The sequence below is a fragment of the Oncorhynchus keta genome, chromosome 9, assembly GCF_023373465.1.
Source record: "Oncorhynchus keta strain PuntledgeMale-10-30-2019 chromosome 9, Oket_V2, whole genome shotgun sequence".
Taxonomy (NCBI): Eukaryota; Metazoa; Chordata; class Actinopteri; order Salmoniformes; family Salmonidae; genus Oncorhynchus; species Oncorhynchus keta.
Window position 1 is genome coordinate 41,789,997 of NC_068429.1, and position 23,807 is coordinate 41,813,803.

The window sequence follows — 23,807 nt, forward strand, 5'->3', positions numbered from 1 at the left end:
TAAAAAAAACTAAAGTCAGTGGCTAATTGGCCTTTAGTGTCTTCCAGTCTAGTCTGGTCTGGTCTAGTCTGGTCTGGTCTAGTCTGGTCTGGTCTAGCCTGGTCTGGTCGAGCCTGGTCTGGTCGAGCCTGGTCTGGTCTAGCCTGGTCTGGTCTGGTCTGGTCGAGCCTGGTCTGGTCTAGCCTGGTCTGGTCTAGCCTGGTCTGGTCTAGTCTGGTCTGGTCTAGTCTGGTCTGGTCTAGTCTGGTCTGGTCTAGTCTGGTCTGATCTAGTCTGGTCTGGTCGAGCCTGGTCTGGTCTAGCCTGGTCTGGTCTAGCCTGGTCTGGTCTAGTCTGGTCTGGTCGAGCCTGGTCTGGTCTAGCCTGGTCTGGTCTAGCCTGGTCTGGTCTAGCCTGGTCTGGTCTAGCCTGGTCTGGTCTGGTCTGGTCGAGCCTGGTCTGGTCTAGCCTGGTCTGGTCTAGCCTGGTCTGGTCTAGCCTGGTCTGGTCTAGCCTGGTCTGGTCTAGTCTGGTCTGGTCGAGCCTGGTCTGGTCTAGCCTGGTCTGGTCTAGCCTGGTCTGGTCTAGCCTGGTCTGGTCTAGCCTGGTCTGGTCGAGCCTGGTCTGGTCTAGTCTGGTCTGGTCTAGCCTGGTCTGGTCTAGTCTGGTCTTGTCGAGCCTGGTCTGGTCTAGCCTGGTCTGGTCTGGTCTAGCCTGGTCTGGTCTAGCCTGGTCTGGTCGAGCCTGGTCTGGTCTAGCCTGGTCTGGTCTAGCCTGGTCTGGTCTAGTCTGGTCTGGTCGAGCCTGGTCTGGTCTAGCCTGGTCTGGTCTAGCCTGGTCTGGTCTAGTCTGGTCTGGTCGAGCCTGGTCTGGTCTAGCCTGGTCTGGTCTAGCCTGGTCTGGTCTAGTCTGGTCTGGTCTAGCCTGGTCTAGCCTGGTCTGGTCTAGCCTGGTCTGGTCTAGCCTGGTCTGGTCTAGCCTGGTCTGGTCTAGCCTGGTCTGGTCTAGCCTATACTCCACCAGTCAGAGCCTATTGACTCACAAATCAACTAGGCGTGTCTGAACACTAAAGCGGACAAGACGTTTAGCCTGTATTTTAATACTCTGCGTTGACCTTTAAAAGCTCCGGGCCAAGAGCTTTGACTGCATATTGTCTCAGCTCTGGACTTTTACATTCGGGACATATGCCAAATTGCTTTTAATAAATGTCCTTGTGAAGTCTTCAGAAGAGACGGTTCCCGAGGCACTTACAAAATTTGGCCTGAGATCAGGATGCTCTCTCTCGATGCCGTCATCCAAGATGGACACCACCACTCCCTTCCCTGTGTGTCCTCTCCTCCAGGCCCCCTCGATGTTCATGTAGGAAGGACAGCCCTGGGAGCCCTCACTGCAGTGCTGTTGATGGGGGAGGGGGGATCAGCACATGTCATGTTTACTTGTATCATTAGCTGTTACTTTAATAATAGTTATAACTACAAGGTGTCCTCGCAAAGCACAATACAAAACAATGGCGCAAATGTGGGTAATGCACAGACACTTGTAGCATGTTTGTAAATGTATGTTTGACCCTGTTTAAATATACCTTTTAAACTCATCCTTCCTTCCTTCCTTGAGGTAATTACTGACCTGTTTCGCTTACATTGCTCTCATCAATCATGTCATGTCAGATTAGGTAAGAGAAAGGATGCATTTTAAAAGTGTTGGAACGAGGCCATGACTGTATATCTGCGGTGTAGCTGTGCCCTCTCAGCTGAGAGATACTCACAATGTACCACAAGCTGCACCACTGGGGGTCATTGAAAACCAGTGTCTGGGTCTGGTTAGGTTGGATGGGGCCTGGGTGAATGTGTTTCGTTCGAACGTCAATGGAGTAGATGTGACTGGCTCTGGAGTTCCTCTTGGTCCTCCAATGGACCACCTGTTGCTGCACCCACTCCACCTGCAGAGGAATAGAGGTTATAGGACTCCTGGTGTAGGCTACTCACAGTAGTATGGAATGCACACTATAGACAGTACAAGGTGGTGTTTCACGTGTTTGCTGAGTCTGGTGAAAGGTCAAATGATATTCATATCGATTTTTGTTTTTACATCAATTGAGTATGTCTTGTGTGTGCGCGTGACTGCTTGCTTGTGTGTGTGTGTGCTCGTTCATGTGTCATGCAGCATGTCATGCAGCTAATAAATTATATAGGAGGGTATCAATAACACCTCCAATGGGATCTAGTTACTGTACCTTGGTCTCCTTGGCGACGAGGTCGGTAACGTCTTTGTTGGACAACGTGGACCGCTCCACCGTCCCGCTGTGGTGGAAACTATAAAAGTTCTTCAAGTCTCCAATCTTGGGCAAAGTAGGAAACAATTTTTAAAAAGTTAACTAAGCAAGCCAGTTAATAACAAATTCTTATTTACAATGAATCCCTACCGGGGAACAGTGGGTTAACTGCCGTGTTCAGGGGCAGAACAACAGTTTTTTTTTACCTTGTCAGCTCAGGGATTTGATCCAGCAACCTTTTGGTTACTGGCCCAATGCTCTAACCACTAGGCTACCTGCCGTGTATAATCGTGTATATGAATACTAACGAGATCTGCCGCTTTTTCAACTGTGTCCCCATGTCTAAATGGCTGATAAATTATGAAGCTGTCATTGACATCAGTCATTGAGAAGGTTACTTTACACCCCTACTAGACTTTCAGGCCAGGGCAACCTGAACCCCAGGTACTGAGCCATGGGCTGGGCTATACCCTGTAGGTACACTCCTTTCTGACACCCAGGCTGATCATAATACCACCATTACGTATGTGTGCCTGGACCTGAACAGAATGGAATTTAGGCTAGGCTACACAAAACAGACCATGTTTCCATCAGGGTGCTAATAGAGGGAAGGACAAAACAGTAAGAGTAGTGCTTTGGCTATTCTATCTAGGACCATACTGCTGTTGTAATCCATGAGTAGAAATTATGACTCCTTGGTCCCATTCAAATGATGACTCCTTGGTCCCATATCATACATCGAACTACTGAGTTGTGAGGTGACTGAACTCAATCTCTCCTTGAACCAGGGTGGCAAGTTGTAGCCTGAGCCTTCCTTTCCGCTCTGAAAAGATGTAGGCCTGGGTCATATGAAAATAGGGCTTTTGGCCTGCATCTTCTGATAAGGAAGATAGTCTGATGTGGGTGCTCACTACAAGGTCAATGACTTGGCTAATTTGATATGGGGGCCACATGACTGTTTGAAGTCTCAGAAACGAATCTGATGTCTGCCCCAGCCAAACAACCGTGAATGATTCAGATCCAATCCAGCATTTCATGCAAAAAGCTTGTCATTCACATGGGATAGAAAACGTCTTTCATCCAAATTAGGCGTACTTTAAAGGAAACAGCTAATAAAAATAGACTTAGGCGATGTATCAAAATACTGGGTCGATGGACAAATTTGACAAAGGTAATGATGGTGCATAAGTAAAGTTAGATATCATGTTTAGGCCGAAGAATAGCGGACTAAACTAAACGGTGAACTTAATTCTGTCACCAGGAGTTTAGTCCATTGGCCCACTAAACTTCTCTTTGGCGTTGGCTATAGACCGGTGTAACGTTTTCCCCATTTGCATTGCAGTCGAATCATGAAACATTAGGCTACAGTAGAAAAGTATAATGATCATATGCAACTTTGATAATTTACCTGGCCCAAATTGTGAAATCCATATTTCTCCGCTATACTGTCTGCAGAGGCGGGTGCCCCATCTATCCTGATCGCCCAGTCATTTGTGTATATTATTGTTTGACAGAGTGGCATGAGACTCCCCATCCAAACAAACGCGAAAATAGTCATCATTCCGGTTGAAAGAGGTAAATTCCGTGTCATCTCGCTCAAAAGTTTTTACAAAAGTTCTCTCGGACTCCTTTCACCGTCTTGAAGCGCCTTCACATAGCGAGGAAGTTGTCATTTACTATGATAGACCTATGTTCGTAAAAAAAAAGAGAATATTAACGGCGAATGACTGTGTTCAAAACGTGTCCTGCAGAAAATGTCATTTCCCTGTTGAAATCTACCAGTGAGGACCAACTTAATTTAGAATGCAGACTAGCCTAGATATCAGATTGCCATCTTCAATGACCCCGTAGTATCTCCTTTCAGTCACTCGTCGGTGACACAAATCAAATAGGCCTATTATTGGTCAAACTGTAGGCCTATATTGCACAATGTCTACAAAGTGATTTGATTGACAAAAATGATATCATTTACAAATGCTTGATGAATCATTAGTAATGGCCTAGTCTATGAAGGATTTCCTGACTGAGACATACATGTTGACTGTGTACTTTCATTTCAATTACTCCCCGAGAAGTGTTAACTTGTATGATTAGGCCTAGACTATTTTGTGTGGCAGATGAGTAGCCTTCTTAGTGAGGAGTTGACACCACTGTCCTTGGGAGTTTTTTTTTTTAAACAATGTAATTATGTCAGACTCGGTGTTCCTAATTAGAATGACAAACCCTCCTATTCATTTAGGATCACTTCAAGACAGAGGCCTGCAGATTTATTGCAAAGCATTTACTGGGATCGACACATCAGTGGCATATGGATCTTTGGCGTACACTTTTGAGGTATGAAGTCATCTGATATACAGTGAATAATATTCCCTTCAACTATCTGTTATCCATTGAAAACACCATTTGTCTGTGCAATACCTTGACCTGACACCCTTTGAATGAACATTAGACAATGAAGTCTCAATCCATTCCTAAAATGTGATAATGTTTGAAATGTTTTTCTGATCGAATATATACTGAACAAAAATATAAACGCAACATGTAAAGTGTTGGTCCCTTGTTTCATGAGCTTAAATAAAATATCCCAGAAATTTTCCATATGCATTAAAAGCTTTTTTCTCTCAAATTTTGTGAACAAATTTGTTTACTTCCCTGTTAGTGAGCATTTATACTTTGCCGAGATAATCCATCCACCAGATAAGTGTGGCGTATCAGGAAGCTGGTTAAACCGCATGTTCATTACACAGGTTCACCTTGTGCTGGGGACAATAAAAGGTCACTCTAAAGTGTGCAGTTTTGTCACACAATGCCACAGAGGGAGAGTGCAATTGGCACGCCTGACTGAATGTCCACCAGAGCTGTTGCCAGATAATTTAATGTTAATTTCTCTACCATAAGCCGCCTCGTTTGCAAAATTTTGGCATTATGTTCAACCGGCCTCATAACCGTAGACCACGTGCAACCGCGCCAGCCCACATCAAGTTTTCTTCACCTGCGCGATCATCTGAGACCAGCCACCTGGACAGATGATGAAACTGTGGGTTTGCACAACTGAATAATTTCTGCACAAACTGTTGTTTAAAAAAAAAAATTGAACCTTTATTTAACTTGGCAAGTCAGTTAAGAACAAATTCTTATTTATAATAACAGCATTCCCTGGCCAAACCCGGACAACACTGGGCCAATTGTGCACCGCTCTATGGGACTCCCAATCACAGCCGGATGTGATGCAGCCTGGAAACCGTCTCAGGGAAGCTTATCTACGTGCTTGTTGTCCTCACCAGGGTCTTGATCTGACTACAGTTCAGCGTCGTAACAGACTTCAGTGGGCAAACACTCACCTTTGATGGCCACTGGCACGCTGGAGAAGTGTGTTCTTCACAGATTAATCCCATTTTCAACTGTACTGGGCAGATGGTAGACAGCGTATATGGCGTTGTGTTGGCGAGCGGTTTGCTGTTGTCAACATTGTGAACAGAGTGCCCGATGGTGGCGGTGGGGTTATGGTATGGGCAGGCATAAGCTCGGGACAGCAAACACAATTTCATTTTATCAGTGGCAATTTGTATGGATAGAGATCCTGAGGCCCATTGTCGTGCCATTCATCAGCCGCGATTACCTCATGTTTCAGCATGATAATGCACGGCCCCATGTCGCAAGGATCTGTTTATAATTCCCGGAAGCTAAACATGTCCCAGTTCTTCCATGGCCTGCATACCAGACATGTCACCCATTGAGGATGTTTGGGATGGTCTGGATCAACATGTACGACACTGTGTTCCAGTTCCCACCAATATCCAACAACTTTGCACAGCCATTGAAGAGGAGTGGGACAACATTCCACAGGCCACAATCAATAGCCTGATCAAATGGTGGTCACACCAGATACTGACTGGTTTTCTGATCCCTGGTTACCTGATACTTAAAAAAATATATATAATTTTTTACCCCTTTTTCTCAATTTCATGATATCCAATTGGTAGTTACAGTCTTGTCCCATCGCTGCAACTCCCATACGGGGACTCGGGAGAGGCGAAGGGCGAGAGCTATGTGTCCTCCGAAACACGACTCTGCCAAGCCACACTGCTTCTTGACACACTGCTCGCTTAACCCAACTTGTCAGAGGAAACACCGGTCCAGCTGGCGACCGAAGTCAGCGTGCATGCGCAAGGGCCTAATGAATTTATTTCAATTGACAGATTTTCCTTAAATGACTTAACTCAGTAAACTCTTTGAAATTGTTGCATGTTGCGTTTATATTTTTGTTCCGTGTATATTCTTTCATCATCGAGCCATTGCAAGTTTGTCTCATGATTTATTATTGATATGAATCATTCATTATACTTCTAAATCATGTAGGCAGCGTGTTGTAATAGTTGTAATAGAATTCCCTTTATTCAGTTAAATGTATTCCTTTTGAATTGCACATTTTAATAAAAGGGTAGGTGATGCACTGTGCACATGGTTTTTATTATCTAGTATTTCACTTTGGAAAGAAAACAAACTGGATGAAAGCTGAAGAAAACAAAGAAAAGGCACCTCTCGGCAAGCAGTCACAGGACTTTGAAGTTATCTAACATGTCCTTGGAGAGACTGACTTTGATGTTTCGAAAAATTAAGCTCAAACAAACTGCAAATTCCCCTGGAAATAATTGTCAAACTGGATTCTTGAGCACCTAGACTACCCCGAGGGTAGCTCAGGCATCAGCCCTCCTACCTATTTATTTGGTGTTAAAATGTTTTTCTTTAATACTAACTCTAATGCACCTCTAGAGTACAGGTCCCAAGGGGGTAGTTGTTCAATGCAAATGCAAACAAACATCTTGAAGTTCTGACAGTCTGAAAGTCTTTAGTTTTGTTTTCAGCATTTGGTGCTTATTATTCAAACCTTAGAATTGTGCAATTGCTTGAACGCGTTCCACGGGACTTTCTCTGTCTGAGATTGCGTTTTCGGGTCTGCTGTTTTACCAGCAATAACAGCTCTTACTGAAAGAAATTGGGTTAGCCCTCATTTTGAACACATCCCCTTTCCCTTCCACTTTATGCAGTCTAATAAACAGGCTATAGGCCAGGTTGCTTTACCTCCACAACCCACTAATTAAACTAACTAGCTACTGTGACAAATGGCTGCAGGTCTTGGCCTATGATTAGGACAGTTATTCATTACACTTCACAGCACAATAAATATCTCAACCCCATTTTCCTCCTGATAATGGAAGCCAGAAAAATCACTCTGTATACCCCCCCCGCGCCTCTTTAACTGGGCTTTATTTACATATAGTGATTAATGCCCTGGTCTTTCTTCACTGTGGTGATGTCGGGGGTGGCGGGGGAGAATTTAGCTCATATTTTATTAAACCAATCTGCGCCTGAATTGACTCAAACTTGGCAGGTCCTTAATTCATTATTCACTGTTCCCCTGTGACATAGCCACTGCAGCAGCACTACACATGTAGATGGCACTCCGATAAGTGCGGCGGTTCTGCCTTTGAAATCCCTCAATATGACTTTGTGCCAGCCGAGCTCCGAGATGTGCAGAGGCAATGTTTAACTCCCTGCAGGCAAGAAAAGTTTATTTTCCATTTCCACTGTGTTTGTGTTTGTGTGTGTGTGTGTGTGCTCAAGTCTTGCATGAAATCCCATTTTCTTCTGCAAACTATTCTCCATTGTTGGCAATACAGGGTCCTCATCTTTCAGCTTAATGAGAAAAATCTTTGTGCAGAATTACAGGTTAGTGATGTATTTAATCAAAGCACTAGTGAGGAAATAATAAAAGACATCTAGCTTGCTCCTCATCATTTTGTAGACATTTGGCAAACGATGCTTTGTATAGCTGTCTAAGTGGATCACAGTACAGTGGAAGGACCATATTTGTTGTCATCTGATAAGAAAGTGAGACATAATTTCTCTATTCTTTAACAGCTTTGGCTAATGACTCATAATAGCATCCATCTTCAGCACGTACAAGAGCAGACATTGATTTCATGCACTTTTGTTGATGCCTCGGGTAAGAATTTGTCAGTGAAGCCTATTAGCTGCATTGCATTGGATTGCGTTGCGTGGGCCAACTTTGACCCTGGCATCGCTTTGAAGTGTCTCGAAACAGACATCGTGTTCATCCATTTGAACCCATCACTCCTGCTTCTCAGCCACTGTTAACGCTACACTCTGACATCTGTCTTTAGACTCACACCGACAAAGCAGAGTCGAATTGATGTGAGGGGAGCTGCTTTTGTGAATCACCCTTATCTGTTCTGCAGCACTGAGAAAATGTGTTACCTTTACCGTTTCCCAGTCCAACCTGGCTGTGTATTTGTATGTATTCCGAGCCAGTCTTTCTCTCTTTCCCTTTTGTTCCTTCCTCCCAGGCGGACCTCGGATCTTCTTCTCTGTTCTGTAATCCCTGCTCTGTCATCAGGATTACAGCTCACTGCTGTACAGGATTAATGACTGACAACTCTACACTCCTCACACAGAGCCAAGGAAGGGATATGGGGAAAGGCCTCTGGATGTGTGGGTGAGAAACAACTGTGTTGCTCTGGGGGGATCATTTAATATCATTTGGGAGAAGCACTATACATTTGGGGTGTGTATGTTGGAGGGTTTGTGTGTGTGTGTGTGGGAGGGGGATTGTGCGTGTTTGTGTGTTTATATTTTTTTTAGGACTGTGATACTTGCACAGCAAAAGCACTTCCACTTATATACCTCATTGGAGCACAACAGGATACAGGGTTCAGTTGGTGAGCCTCGGGCCTCTACTGAACTGAATTAGGCTGTGTGATGCAATGTCCCAGAATGTGTGTGTGTGTGTGTGTGTGTGTGTGTGTGTGTGTGTGTGTGTGTGTGTGTGTGTGTGTGTGTGTGTGTGTGTGCGAGAGAGACTTTGTCACTCTGTGTGTGTGTGAGGGTCCAGGTGCTCACCAGCAAGAACTTGGCAGTGCTTTCTCTCCAAATGTTCAACCAAGTGTCCTATCTATCAACACACGAGGGCATGTTGCTTGAAACCTGTTCAGAGTGGCAGCCTGAAACAGTTAGGCTGTTTGGTTGTGTCTGTGAATCCTTGAAAAATCAATTCTGTCTCTGCAACATCTGCCACACTACATCTGTCCCCAAACGAAACACTCCGTTCTCCTTCCTTCCTCTCTTGTCTGTATTGGGAAACTGCAAGAAAAAATAAGGCTAGGTAGCCGAGTGGTTAGAGCATTGGGCCAGTAACTGAAAGGTTGCTGGATCAAATCCCTGAGCTGACAAGGTACAAATCTGTCATTCTGCCTCTGAGCAAAGCAGTTTAACAACTGTTTCCCGGGAGCCGATTCAGAGGGGTTGGGTTAAATGCGGAAGACACATTTCAGTTGAAGGCATTCAGTTGGACAACTGACTATGTATCCCCCTTTCCCAATCAATTGCATATGATTTTGAAGAAAACAAAGTGACTGTTGTTGTCAAATGTTTGTGCAGACTTTTGACACAATATACACTGCTCAAAAAAATAAAGGGAACACGTAAACAACACAATGTAACTCCAAGTCAATCACACTTCTGTGAAATCAAACTGTCCACTTAGGAAGCAACACTGATTGACAATAAATGTCACATGCTGTTGTGCAAATGGAATAGACAACAGGTGGAAATTATAGGCAATTAGCAAGACACCCCCAATAAAGGAGTGGTTCTGCAGGTGGGGACTACAGACCACTTCTCAGTTCCTATGCTTCCTGGCTGATGTTTTGGTCACTTTTGAATGCTGGCGGTGCTTTCACTCTAGTGGTAGCATGAGATGGAGTCTACAACCCATACAAGTGGCTCAGGTCGTGCAGCTCATCCAGGATGGCACATCAATGCGAGCTGTGGCAAGAAGGTTTGCTGTGTCTGTCAGCGTAGTGTCCAGAGCATGGAGGCGCTACCAGGAGACAGGCCAGTACATCAGGAGACGTGGAGGAGGCTGTAGGATGGCAACAACCCAGCGGCAGGACTGCTACCTCCGCCTTTGTGCAAGGAGGAGCAGGAGGAGCACTGCCAGAGCCCTGCAAAATGACCTCCAGCAGGCCACAAATGTGCATGTGTCTGCTCAAACGGTCAAAAACAGACTCCATGAGGGTGGTATGAGGGCCCGACATCCACAGGTGAGGGTTGTGCTTACAGCCCAACACCGTGCAGGACGTTTGGCATTTGCCAGAGAACACCAAGATTGGCAAATTCGTCACTGGCGCCCAGTGATCTTCACAGATGAAAGCACGTTCACACTGAGCACGTGACAGACGTGACAGAGCCCGGAGAAGCCGTGGAGAACGTTCTGCTGCCTGCAACATCCTCCAGCATGACCAGTTTGGCGGTGGGCCAGTCATGGTGTGGGGTGGCATTTCTTTGGGGGGCCGCACAGCCCTCCATGTGCTTGCCAGAGGTAGCCTGACTGCCATTAGGTACCGAGATGAGAACCTCAGACCCTTGTGAGACCATATGCTGGTGCAGTTGGCCCTGGGTTCCTCCTAATGCAAGACAATGCTCGACCTCATGTGGCTGGAGTGTGTCAGCAGTTCCTGCGAGAGGAAGGCATTGATGCTATGGACTGGCCCGCCCGTTCCCCAGACCTGAATCCAATTGAGCACATCTGGGACATCATGTCTCGCTCCATCCACCAACGCCACATTGCACCACAGACTGTCCAGGAGTTGGCGGATGCCTTCGTCCAGGTCTGGGAGGAGATCCCTCAGGAGACCATCCGCCACCTCATCAGGAGCATGCCCAGGCGTTGTAGGGAAGTCATACAGGCACGTGGAGGCCACACACACAACTGAGCCTCATTTTGACTTGTTTTAAGGACATTACATCAAAGTTGGATCAGCCTGTAGTGTGGTTTTCAACTTTAATTTTGAGTGTGACTCCAAATCCAGACCTCCATGGGTTGATACATTTGATTTCCATTGATAATTTTTGTGTGATTTTGTTGTCAGCACATTCAACTATGTAATCAAAAAAGTATTTAATAAGAATATTTTATACATTCAGATCTAGGATGTGTTATTTTAGTGTTCCCTTTATTTTTTTGAGCAGTGTATATACAGTGGGGTAAAAAAAGTATTTAGTCAGCCACCAATTGTTCAAGTTCTCCCACTTAAAAAGATGGGAGAAGCCTGTAATTTTCATCATAGGTACATTTCAACTATGACAGACAACATGAGAAAAGAAATCCAGAAAATCACATTGTAGGATTTTTAATGAATTTATTTGCAAATTATGGTGGAAAATAAGTATTTGGTCACCTACAAACAAGCAAGATTTCTGGCTCTCACAAACCTGTAAACTTCTTTAAGAGGCTCCTCTGTCCTCCACTCGTTACCTGTATTAATGGCACCTGTTTGAACTTGTTATCAGTATAAAAGACACCTGTCCACAACCTCAAACAGTCATACTCCAAACTCCACTATGGCCAAGACCAAAGAGCTGTCAAGGGACACCAGAAACAAAATTGTAGACCTGCACCAGGCTGGGAAGACTGAATCTGCAATAGGTAAGCAGCTTGGTTTGAAGAAATCAACTGTGGGAGCAATTATTAGGAAATGGAAGACATACAAGAACACTGATAATCTCCCTCGATCTGGGGCTCCACGCAAGATCTCACCCCGTGGGGTCAGAATGATCACAAGAACGGTGAGCAAAAATCCCAGAACCACACGGGGGACCTAGTGAATGACCTGCAGAGAGCTGGGACCAAAGTAACAAAGCCTATCATCAGTAACACACTACGCCGCCAGGGACTCAAATCCTGCAATGCCAGACGTGTCCCCCTGCTTAAGCCAGTACATGTCCAGGCCCGTCTGAAGTTTGCTAGAGAGCATTTGGATGATCCAGAAGAAGATTGGGAGAATGTCATAAGGTCAGATGAAACCAAAATATAACTTTTTTGGTAAAAACTCAACTCGTCGTGTTTGGAGGACAAAGAATGCTGAGTTGCATCCAAAGAACACCATACCTACTGTGAAGCATGGGGGTGGAAACATCATGCTTTGGGGCTGTTCTTCCGCAAAGGGACCAGGACGACTGATCCGTGTAAAGGAAAGAATGAATGGGGCCATGTATCGTGAGATTTTGAGTGAAAACCTCCTTCCATCAGCAAGGGCATTGAAGATGAAACGTGGCTGGGTCTTTCAGCATGACAATGATCCCAAACACACCGCCCGAGCAACGAAGGAGTGGCTTCGTAAGAAGCATTTCAAGGTCCTGGAGTGGCCTAGCCAGTCTCCAGATCTCAACCCCATAGAAAATCTTTGGAGGGAGTTGAAAGTCTGTGTTGCCCAGCAACAGCCCCAAAACATCACTGCTCTAGAGGAGATATGCATGGAGGAATGGGCCAAAATACCAGCAACAGTGTGTGAAAACCTTGTGAAGACTTACAGAAAACGTTTGACCTCTGTCATTGCCAACATATAACAAAGGGTATATAACAAAGTATTGAGATAAACTTTTGTTATTGACCAAATACTTATTTTCCACCATAATTTGCAAATAAATTCATTAAAAATCCTACAATGAGATTTTCTGGATTTTCTTTTCTCATTTTGTCTGTCATAGTTGAAGTGTACATATGATGAAAACTACAGGCCTCTCTCATCTTTTTAAGTGGGAGAACTTGCACAATTGGTGGCTGACTAAATACTTTTTTGCCCCACTGTATATACAAAATATATATATTGTATATGTCACGATGAGAAGACCATCACTAACAAGGAATCTGCTGTGTTTTTGGTCGTTTGCAGTCGTCAAGCAGCTGTGGCTTAATTTTGTGAGACGAGCCCCGGAGCGTACAGGACAAGTGGGTCTGCAAAGCCATCTGGGGGACCATAATGCACTGCTTCTGCATCTTCTTGTGTTGGGTTGCATAATGTTTCGGGTCCTGCATCGCTTGAGGTCAACAGGCGTTTCATCCCAATCGATGTATTGGCATGCAGAACAGTTGTTCGTTGAAACACCATTGTGTCACGACCACAGTCTTACTAAAGTTGAAGTGATTATTCACTCATAATATATGCCACCCAGCGCATACTTTTCCATTGCGACTTGCAATAAAGTAAGTACTAGTGCTATAGGTGCTATATACTTGTGTTCATCCTGTTAAAAGTCAATGAGAGCATAAAGGACATAAAGCAAACAAATTGTGGTAAAATAGTTTATAGACCAGTAATCCGTATCTGAAATATAGCAATTCAAGCAGTAGATCACTCTGTTTTATGTACACTTTAATCTTTTTTTTTACCCTCACTTTTTCTTGTGGTGCATTTCTCAGCCTGACCTTGTGTGTGTAGTTTTTGAATGATCAATTCTATTAAAAGTTTGAAATAAGGGTCACCATAATAATTGATTGGCTGAAACATCTCTGGATATAAAAGCTGGTGTTCTGACCCTCATTTGTCCATTAGTGATGAGGATGGATCCTTCCTCTCTTCTCTCTGTACACTCATTCTTTTCCTCTCGTTTTGACTCCCTTTTATACTTAGTCACTTCCCTATCCTTTCTTTTCTCCTTACCTTTTTCCTTTTCATCTTCTACACTTTCATTTCTATAATTGCCCCTACCAGGTAGGTCAATTTTTCCAGAAGACTTCAGCACATTTGACAGTGCATCCCTCCCCGCATTAACAACTGATCTCAGGTGCTGAAGAGGCATTTTGGCGCTACGACAACACATGCATGTTCCACTCTCCATTCTATACAGTTCAAACACGTCAGGATCAAAACCGATTCCATTCATCACCACACTAGGGTTCTTCCAGGTCCTTTAACTGCCATCATACCTCTTTAATATCCCTTTTATATCTCACTTTTTTTCCATTATTTTTTTTAAATTTTCCCTCTTGTTTGCTGCTTCTTCTAACACTTGTTTTGAGCGTCCGTTTTTATCTTTCTCTCTCCTTCCATATCTTCCCCACACTCCACACACTACCGCTCAGTCCTCCGCAGTCTTTAGAAGGAGTGTCCTAATTCATGGTGTCCTTCCCTACTCTTCCTCTTTTTTAAAATTCACAAGAACCAAAAGCACTTCTTCCGGCTCTTCTTGCCGCTGTGAGGGGGGCGTGCCGGTGTCACCGGCAGGGGTGAGTCCTGGCGGTGTGGCGTGGTGGGCTGGGGGGTCACAGCGGCTAGGGGGGAGCCCTCTGGAGGGTCTCCTACCCGCCACGTGCGGGTTACTGCCCCCTCCTGCAGCCGGAAGTCATGCTCCACACTGCAGAGAAGAGACAGAATGATTAAGTCACAAATACCCGCCTCTATCATGTCAACCTGAACTGTACCATACTGGCTTGGATATTTTCTTTTCACATTGGGTGCGTTCATAAATTCACTCTTGCAATCTACTCCTTACTGAGCTCTGGTTTGAGAGTCCCAGAGCTCAGAATAATTGATGCAAACAACCTACACCTGGTTGTTATGACAGGTTTCAGTAAACATTAAAAAAAACTCTATTCAATTCTTGCCAGTAAAACAGTTAAAGTCACTGGCCCTCTATAGATAACATGAAAACAGTCGAACCAGCTCTGCTAAGGTAAGTCAAATGTTCAGAGTAAAGTCTTCTCTCATTTACTGTATGTCTGGATGTAGCTACCAAGCTAGCCAGCTTTAGCCAGTTAGCGTCAGTGCTTGACTGCCATTGTGAGATCAGAATGCTAGGATCAACCCTACTCTTCACCCAGAGCGTCCAGTGTGTGGTCTGACCGCTCTCAGAGTGAAAAGCTCTGAATTTATGAACAGACAATCTGACAATGCTCTGAGTCTATGAACAGTCCAGAGCGCACTCTGGAGGCAATTTACGAACACACCCATTGTCCTTTCCTGCTTTGGTTCCAACAACTATGGTGGATGAGTAAATAAGTCAGCACAGTACAGCCTGGTTCAGCTTGGCTCCATAGTGTGAATAAACCGAAAGAGGGGTAGAAAAATCAAGAGAAAAAGGAAGAAAAATAAAAGGCAGCTAAGATGCTGATTCGGTGGTGACTGGATAGCTTTAGGGCCTAGTATGTAGGAGTAGAGTCAGGTTTAAATGCTGACGCACCCCCTCCACAGTCTATAAGCTATTCAGGTGAGGCATTAATAAATAAACACATCATAGATAAAGAAAAGCCTATAAGGATCATATTTACCTGCAGCTACACGTTCAGTAAACTGAATTGTGCCTCCCCCTGCAAGCATATTTTATATTTTTTTACTTTGCTGCTTGCTGTTCTTTCTGATTATGCAGTGAGTGTCCTAGTTAGGTGGAGTTTCTCATCACAGCATCACTCCTCCCTCTTTCAGTGGGAGGAGAGAGAGAGAGAGAGAGAGAGAGAGAGAGAGAGAGAGAGAGAGAGAGAGCGAATGAGTGAGATGGAGAGATGCAGAGGGCGAGACACAACAGCAGGACCCTGAGCTTCAACAGCAGAACAATGAGATGTATCAGGAGCTTCATATTCTTCTCAATTCATACTAGACATCCGGCTTAGCACCCCCCCCCACACACACACACATATATATATAGTCACTCGCTCAACAGCCACTTCAGTTATTCAAACGCACAAGAACACAAGAACACAATTTAGGCACTCAGACAGACACAGGCAGGTAGAGTAATGGACAAAAGGCAGGCAACAGTACAGACAGAGTATCTCAAAGAGGATTTCATCCATCCCCACTGTATACTACTGTAGAAGAAGGTATACTACTGTACAGAAGGTGGGGAAAAGTCACTTCAAAACCAAACCTCTTTTCGCTCTGGAATGTGAAGAGTCTATCCATGGAAGCATAGGGGACTGCTGTGTGACTGACTGCTCAAAGCTTTAGATAAAAACACAGACCAACTCCAGCAGCGCTTAAATAGTGGCGAGACAGCCTCGAACACTAGCTGTGTAGCCTGCCCCATCCCAACACGCACGCACGCACGCACGCACGCACGCACACACGCACACACGCACACACGCACACACACACACACACACACACACACACACACACACACACACACACATGCCCCTCTGTACGTGCCACCACTATCCCAAGACAGCACCCCACCAGAGTTCCCCAGTGAGATGTCCTATGTTCCTGCTGTGTAAATGAAAAGCCCCAGTCTGTGGCCCCCAGCGTGATCAACGCTCGACAGGCACTGGAGGGAGCTGTCCGCCCTCAACCTTAATTATCTCAGCTAGCATCGAGCATCAAGAAGCCTACTTAGTGACTACTGTGCTGTGGTACCAAACACAACACAACACACACACACACCGTGCATGCAAGCACACACACACACTCCTACCCCTTTGCTGTGCTACTGATGTGCTCTCCTAAAATATTATTTAACCCTCAAGCTACAGATTGGTGTCAATTTGACACAAGAGGCATAATTTTGATCTTAGCCCAAATGTGGTTTATTCAATTCTTATTTTTTTTCATGACTGTCAATCAACTTGTTCTTAACAAATCTAAATTATTGTTTTGTGTGGACTTAGTTTAGTGAGTCCTTTTGGGTCATTTTGACCGCAGCCAAAAACACCTATTTCGGCCTATAGTAATTTGATAGATTCCAAAAAAATATGATAGTAATTTATGTTTTTTTATGGTAAACATAATGACAAGTTATCCATATACAGCCAGAAGGTGGAGGGGGACCAGTATCAGTGATTGTGATCAGATAGACAGCTCATCTGCAGAGATACAGTGCCTTGCAAAAGTATTCATCCCCCTTGGCATTTTGCCTATTGTATTACAACCTGTAATTTAAATGGGGTTTTATTTGGATTTCATGTAATGGGCATACACAAAATAGTCCAAACTGGTGAGGTGAAATGAAAAAAATTATTTGTTTCAAAATTTGTTTTAAAAAAGTACAACGGAAAAGTGGTGCATGCATATGTATTCACCCCCTCTGCTATGAAGCCCCTAAATAAGATCTGGTGCAACCAATTACCTCCAGAAGTCACATAATTAGTTACATTGCACACAGGACTTTATTTAAGTGTCACATGATCATGATCTATCACATGATCTCAGTATACATACACCTGTTCTGAAAGGCCCCAGAGTCTGCAACACCACTAAGCAAGGGGCACCACCAAGCAAGCAGCACCATGAAGACCAAGGAGCTCTCCAAACAGGTCAGGGACAAAGTTGTGGAGAAGTACACATCAGGGTTGGATTATTTAAAAAAAAATCTGAAACTTTGAACATCCCACGGAGCACCATTAAATCAATTATTTAAAAAATGGAAAGAATATGGCACCACAACAAACCTGCCAAGAGAGGGCCGCCCACCAAAACCCATGGACCAGGCAAGGAGGGCATTAATCAGAGAGGCAAAAAAGAGACCAAAGATGACCCTGAAGGAGCCGGAGATTGGAGTATCTGTCCATAGGACCACTTTAAGCCGTACACTCCACAGAACTGGGCTTTATGTAAGAGTTTGTCAGAAAAAAACACATTGCTTAAGAAAAAAATGAGCCAACACGTTTGGTGTTCGCCAAAAGGCATGTGGGAGACTCCTCAAGCATATGGAAGAAGGTACTCTGGTCAGATGAGACTAAAATTGAGCTTTTTGGCCCATCAAGGGAAATGTTATGTCTGGCGCAAACCCAACACCTCTCATCACCCTGAGAAGATCATCTCCACAGTGAAGCATGGTGGTGGCAGCATCATGCTGTGGGGATGTTTTTCATCAGCAGGGACTGGGAAACTGGTCAGAATTGAAGGAATGATGGATATGGCAACATACAGGTAAATTCTTGAGGGAAACCTGTTTCAGTCTTCAAGAGATTTGAGACTGGGGAGGAGGTTCACCTTCCAGCAGGACAATGACCCTAAGCATACTGCTAAAGCAATACTCGAGGGGTTTAAAGGGAAACATTGAAATGTATTGGAATGGTCTTGTTTAAGCCCAGACCTCAATCCAATTGAGATTCTGGTATGACTTAAAGATTGCTGTACACCAGCGGAACCCATCCAACTTGAAGGAGCTGGAGCAGTTTTGCCTTGAAGAATGGGCAAAAATCCCAATGGCTAGATGTGCCAAGCTTATAAAGACATACCCCAAGAGACATGCAGCTGTAATTGCTGCAAAAGGTGGAATAGCTATTCACGCTCAAGGTTTCATTTTTTTGGTCTTATTTCTTGTTTGTTTCACAATAAAACCTATTTTGCATCTCCAAAGTGGTAGGCATGTTGTGTAAATCAAATGATACAACAAATCATTTTTAATTCCAGGTTGTAAGGTAACAAACTAGAAAAAAAATGCCTAGGGGGTGAATACTTCCGCAAGCCACTGTATATAGCGCCCCATGTACTCACCTAAGATTGTACTTTTCTATACCACGTACAGTATCTTATGACTTTGTAAAAAAAAAAAAAACTAAATTACCTTATTTCTGTGCACATAAAAATCTACTGATGGTATATAAAGTCTGCCAATTGTAATAAATAATTGATTGACCTGCAATACACTCCGAATCAACACATATTCTCTGAAAAGTATTTCTAAGGCAAAACCAGGTTTCTCTGGTCATAATATTAAAGGGCGACTGCACTTCCTGATTTGGTCTTGACTGAAGGCAAACAAGAGTTGTCTTGAATGCCGGTCTTGACTCAGCTCAGCTGTGCTACAACACAATATTCTATAACTGGCTAGGTTTGTCTCATCTCTCCTTATGTCCGCTGTTAGATTTTTCCCAGGGGACAAATCCCAGAACTACTAATATCTCTACAACAGGTGTAGGCTACATGTGGACATTGCACAAATATCGCCTAGCTTGAGTGTAGATACATTTAACAACGAACAATCAATGAGTGTGTTGAGATTACAATGACACAAATGTTACGCTGTAAATATCATATTGATGTGCTTATGCAGCCTAGACTTAGCTAATAAATAATAATAAGTTGTGTGTAGAAGTACAACTTCAGGTGTCTAACCAGAACTATTTGTCCATTTGGACAAATCTAAGGATTTGTCTGTCTAACCACACACTGACATGCACAACTCTTTGGGTGAGGCTCTCTCTTCAGTGGGCGAGGAAGTCCCTTCCATTTCTGTAATGTATTACAGGTTATGGACAGGTGCATTCAGGTGGCAGGAGGATTGGAGTGCATGACATTCCATCCTGGATATGACAGCGTTTTCCCATAGAGATAGCTAGAGGACTCATCTTTGTACCTGTGCCATTAAAGTGCCTGTGATAGCATGGGCAGAACCATTGAGGCTATCTCCAATAAGAAGTCATCTGTTTTCTTCTTCACGATTGGCTGATCCCTCTTGATGACCCAGTGGGACATGACTCTAACCGGGTCACCAGGAGGGATCAGCCAATGAATTTGGAAGTCCCATCCAGTTGACTACATTAAAATGGTGGAAACCCTGTTGAAAAATGTTTCTTAAACGGAAGCAAACGGAACAAAACAGGGATTTACATACCTGAATTTGTCTAAAAGAAACGCTTGTTTGCAACTGTTGGACTAAAGATTAGACCCTAGATCAGGTAGATGCAGGCAAGAGTGTGCAAGGCGGTATTGAATGTGTCACTGTCTGTCCCCTTGATTACTCAAATGTTTCTTTTGACCTGTGCACCTACGTTGTAAACTTTCATTCATAGATTAGGTTGTAGCAACCTCATGATGGGTACAGGGAAAATTAGAGTTTCATGTAGTATCCTAAACCTATCGATGGTGCATTGAGCTGGGTGAATGGAATGTGAATGACAGTCATCCAATATGCTGTAATAGAAATAGCAAGGCCATGCTCATAAAAAAACAAAACGGCGTCCCACATTTTAAATGGCACTGACCGCCACTGATCTATATGGGCAGGTTTGGGGAGTAAAGGATGACATGTAATCCGTTACATGTAAATTATTTTAAAAAACGGTCACTTTTATCTGTTACGTTACCAGCAAAAATATTGTAATCAGATCACCGATACTTTTGAAAAACTAGATTCATTCGACGATTACTTTTAAATTCTGAAAGAACGTTTGCAAAAAAAAAAAACGTTGACACTTCTGTTTTCTCAATTACATTCAAATCAGCATTGAGAAAAGGCGCAAGTTTAAGTTTGTTCGACCTGAGCGAGTCTGACCAGAAGTTAGAGACCAATATGACACACACCAAATGTGTTTGATGGATCGCGGGAAAAGAGCAGGAATAGGCTTTTGTAGGCTGCAGTCCAAGCTATGTCTTCCAATTGTGCGACTGCTGTCGGCATCCAAAGATTATCCAATTTAAATAAACGCTTGGAGGTAAGGATGACAGTAGTGGTGTAATCTACGGCGATACGCATATCACTTATTATTGATATCTACATAGCGCATTTATGTGAATCACACTGCTGCCCTCTCATTTAGCTATTTGCGCCTTAAGGGTTGTGTTTGTTGTGGATGGCTGTTCACAAGTCTAAATGTGTATTTGAACCCAATAATGGTTGCATTCAAGAAGTTTAAACTGCCTATCGATCATTGTTTTTGAAACCAGTGGACAGCCAGTGAAAAATGTGCTCTTGCAACAGTTGCATAGTGCAGATAAAAGCCTATGGAATAAAAGTGAGGATTTTATTGCTCAATCTAAATCATAAAAAAAATGCATAGGCCTAATGGACACATGCTCAAACTCGCACACTTTGATATACTTAAAGGGACAATCTGTCATTGCTACATCCATTTTTTGATTTATAAATTATACATACAGTACCAGTCAAAGGTTCATTCAAGGGTTTTTCTTCATCAAAAATATGGAATAATGTAGTAACCAAAAAATAGTAACATATATTTTAGATTGTAGATTCTTGAAAGTATGGGACATTTCTCCAAAAAGTACGATCTTTGTCCCTATGTACAGTTGCAAACCGGCGGTTTTGGAGCAGTGGCTTCTACCTTGCTGAGCGGCCTTTCAGGTTGTCGATATAGGACTTGTTTTACTGTGGATATAGATACTTTCGTATCTGTTTCCTCCAGCATCTTCACAAGGTCCTTTGCTGTTGTTCTGGGATTGATTTGCACTTTTTGCAACAAAGTACGTTCATCTCTAGGTGACAGAACGCGTCTCCTTCCTGAGCGGTATAATGGCTGCGTGGTCCCATGGAGTTTATAATTGCGTAATATTGTTTGTACAGATGAACGTGGTATCTTCAGGGGTTTGGAAATTGTTCCCAAGGATGAACCAGACTTGTGGAGGTCTTGGCTGATTTCTTTTGATTTTCCCATGATGTCAAGCAAAGAGGCACTGAGTTTAACGGTAGGCCTTGAAATACATCCACAGATAAACCTCCAATTGACACAAATGATGTCAGCAGCCCGTCTGGTGTTCAACCTTCCCAAGTTCTCTCACGTCACCCCGCTCCTCCGCTCTCTCCACTGGCTTCCAGTTGAAGCTCGCATCCGCTACAAGACCATGGTGCTTGCCTACGGAGCTGTGAGGGGAACGGCACCTCAGTACCTCCAGGCTCTGATCAGTCCCTACACCCAAACAAGGGCACTGCGTTCATCCACCTCTGGCCTGCTCGCCTCCCTACCACTGAGGAAGTACAGTTCCCGCTCAGCCCAGTCAAAACTGTTCGCTGCTCTGGCTCCCCAATGGTGGAACACACTCCCTCACGACGCCAGGACAGCGGAGTCAATCACCACCTTCCGGAGACACCTGAAACCCCACCTCTTTAAGGAATACCTAGGATAGGATAAAGTAACCCCCCTTAAAAGATTTAGATGCACTATTGTAAAGTGGCTGTTCCACTGGATGTCATAAGGTGAATGCACCAATTTGTAAGTCGCTCTGGATAAGAGCGTCTGCTAAATGACTTAAATGTAAAATGTAAATGTAATTAGCCAATCAGAAGCTTCTAAAGCCATTACATTATTTTTTTGAATTTTCCAAGCTGTTTAAAGGCACAGTCAACTTAGTGTATGTTATCTTCTGACCCACTGGAATTGTGATACAGTGAAATAATGTGTCTGTAAACAATTGTTGGAAAAATGACTTGTATCATGCACAAACTTTCCACAACTATAGTTTGTTAATTTGTGGAGTGGTTGAAAAAAGGGTTTTAATACCTCCAACCTAAGTGTATGTAAACTTCAACTGTATATAAAAATATATATTTTCTAAATAACATTTAGTTCACATTTCTATTTCATCTTTACAATCATTTGAATGATATTTCGATTTAATCTCTTAAGTTTGTGTTGGAAAGAGAAAGGTTAATGTCTAATAATTGTTTTCTTTCTCTTGTGGTCTCTGGATAGAAAAACCTAGCTAGCTCAGCCATTGGCTAGCCCTCCAGAAGCTGGAAAGAAGGCCTTTACCATTTAATTATATTAAACCAGAATTGTGCAGTGACAGTGGAATGAACCAATCACATTTTGACTTGCAATGGATGGAACCATTCAAAAGAAGTCACGTGTGAGAGCACGAGCAAATAATCAGTGGTGCAAGCAGTACTTTTCCCACGCTAACGCTTGTAAGGTTAGCTAGCTTGTGTTGTAGTAGTGTGACAATGGTGACGCTGGCTTCCGCAGCTGTTATTAACTTCAACATGGATGTTGTTGATCATTTTTTAAATATCACCCTTTTTAAGATTAACTTTCAAACTTCTTTCAAACAAATTATCGCCGTTTGGTGAGTGGCACTGTTTTTTTTTGTTGTAGCTTGCTTGTAAGCTAATTCTTTCTTTGTTTTTTTTTCACCTTTATTTAACCAGGTAGGCCAGTTGAGAACAAATTCTCATTTACAACTGTGACCTGGTCAAGATAAAGCAAAGCAGTGCGACAAAAACAACAACACAGAGTTACACATAAACAAACGTCGTACGGTCAATAATACATTAGAAAAAAAGAAAGAAAAATCTATGTACAGTGTGTGCAAATGTAGAAGAGTAGGGAGGTAGGCAATAAATAGGCGAAATACTTACAATGGTCTTTGAAAATAATGACTGTGTAACGTTGTTGAATTTAAACTTTAGATCACTGGTGTGATGAATGTGATAAAATATATTTGCAATGGGAAGTAATTGCTGGTATGTTCATTTCATTTTGGAAATGAAATAGTTGTGTCACGTTTTAGAGAAGACCCAAATTCGAGGTACAGAATGGCAGGCAGTCTCAGGGTCAGGGCAGGCAGAGGTCAAAAATCCAGTGTGGTGTGACACAGAACGGCAGGCAGGGTCAGGGCAGGCGGAATGGTCAAAACTGGGAGAACTAGAAAACAGGAACTAGAAACAGGAGCAAGCCCCCCTCACCTCTCTGATTCAGAGGGGTTGAGTTAAATGCGGAAGATACAGTTTGGTTGAATGAATTCAATTGTGCAACTGACTTGGCACCCCCTTTCCCCTGGTGTGATAGTGGTGTCAGGCTACCATAGGTTGTGCAAACAGTGTGATTTGTTTTACTGGTCGCATTATGTTATACATGTGTCCCTGTCGGTTCTGTCTCTGTGTGAGCGGCAACCCGGCAACCAGGCCTGTTTGATTAATTCATGATGTCTTCAAAATGCATTGCTCCTCACTAGAACTACAATGGTCTATCACATCCTCACATGGTCTCACTTATCATTGCAATGCAGATGACACTCAA

General features: G+C 43.5%; 2 protein-coding genes across 4 annotated transcripts in view; both read right to left on the reverse strand.

Annotated features, from left to right (window-relative positions):
• Positions 1-4,109, reverse strand: part of pcsk5a (proprotein convertase subtilisin/kexin type 5a) — a 40,729-nt gene extending 36,620 nt beyond the window's left edge. For both annotated transcript variants that reach the window (XM_035776658.2, XM_052525915.1), the window contains exons 1-4: positions 3,660-4,109; positions 2,213-2,317; positions 1,745-1,918; positions 1,231-1,374 (exon numbers count right to left, since the gene is read on the reverse strand). In XM_035776658.2, the coding sequence (XP_035632551.2) occupies positions 1,231-1,374; positions 1,745-1,918; positions 2,213-2,317; positions 3,660-3,842 (606 nt within the window). In that variant the 5' untranslated portion in view covers positions 3,843-4,109. The remainder of the gene's footprint in view (positions 1-1,230; positions 1,375-1,744; positions 1,919-2,212; positions 2,318-3,659) is intronic.
• A 10,147-nt stretch (positions 4,110-14,256) lies between these two features.
• Positions 14,257-23,807, reverse strand: part of LOC118387863 (proline-rich protein 36-like) — a 46,991-nt gene continuing 37,440 nt past the window's right edge. For both annotated transcript variants that reach the window (XM_052525916.1, XM_035776661.2), the window contains exon 4: positions 14,257-14,467. In XM_052525916.1, coding sequence (XP_052381876.1) covers positions 14,266-14,467 — 202 coding nt within the window. In that variant the 3' untranslated portion in view covers positions 14,257-14,265. The remainder of the gene's footprint in view (positions 14,468-23,807) is intronic.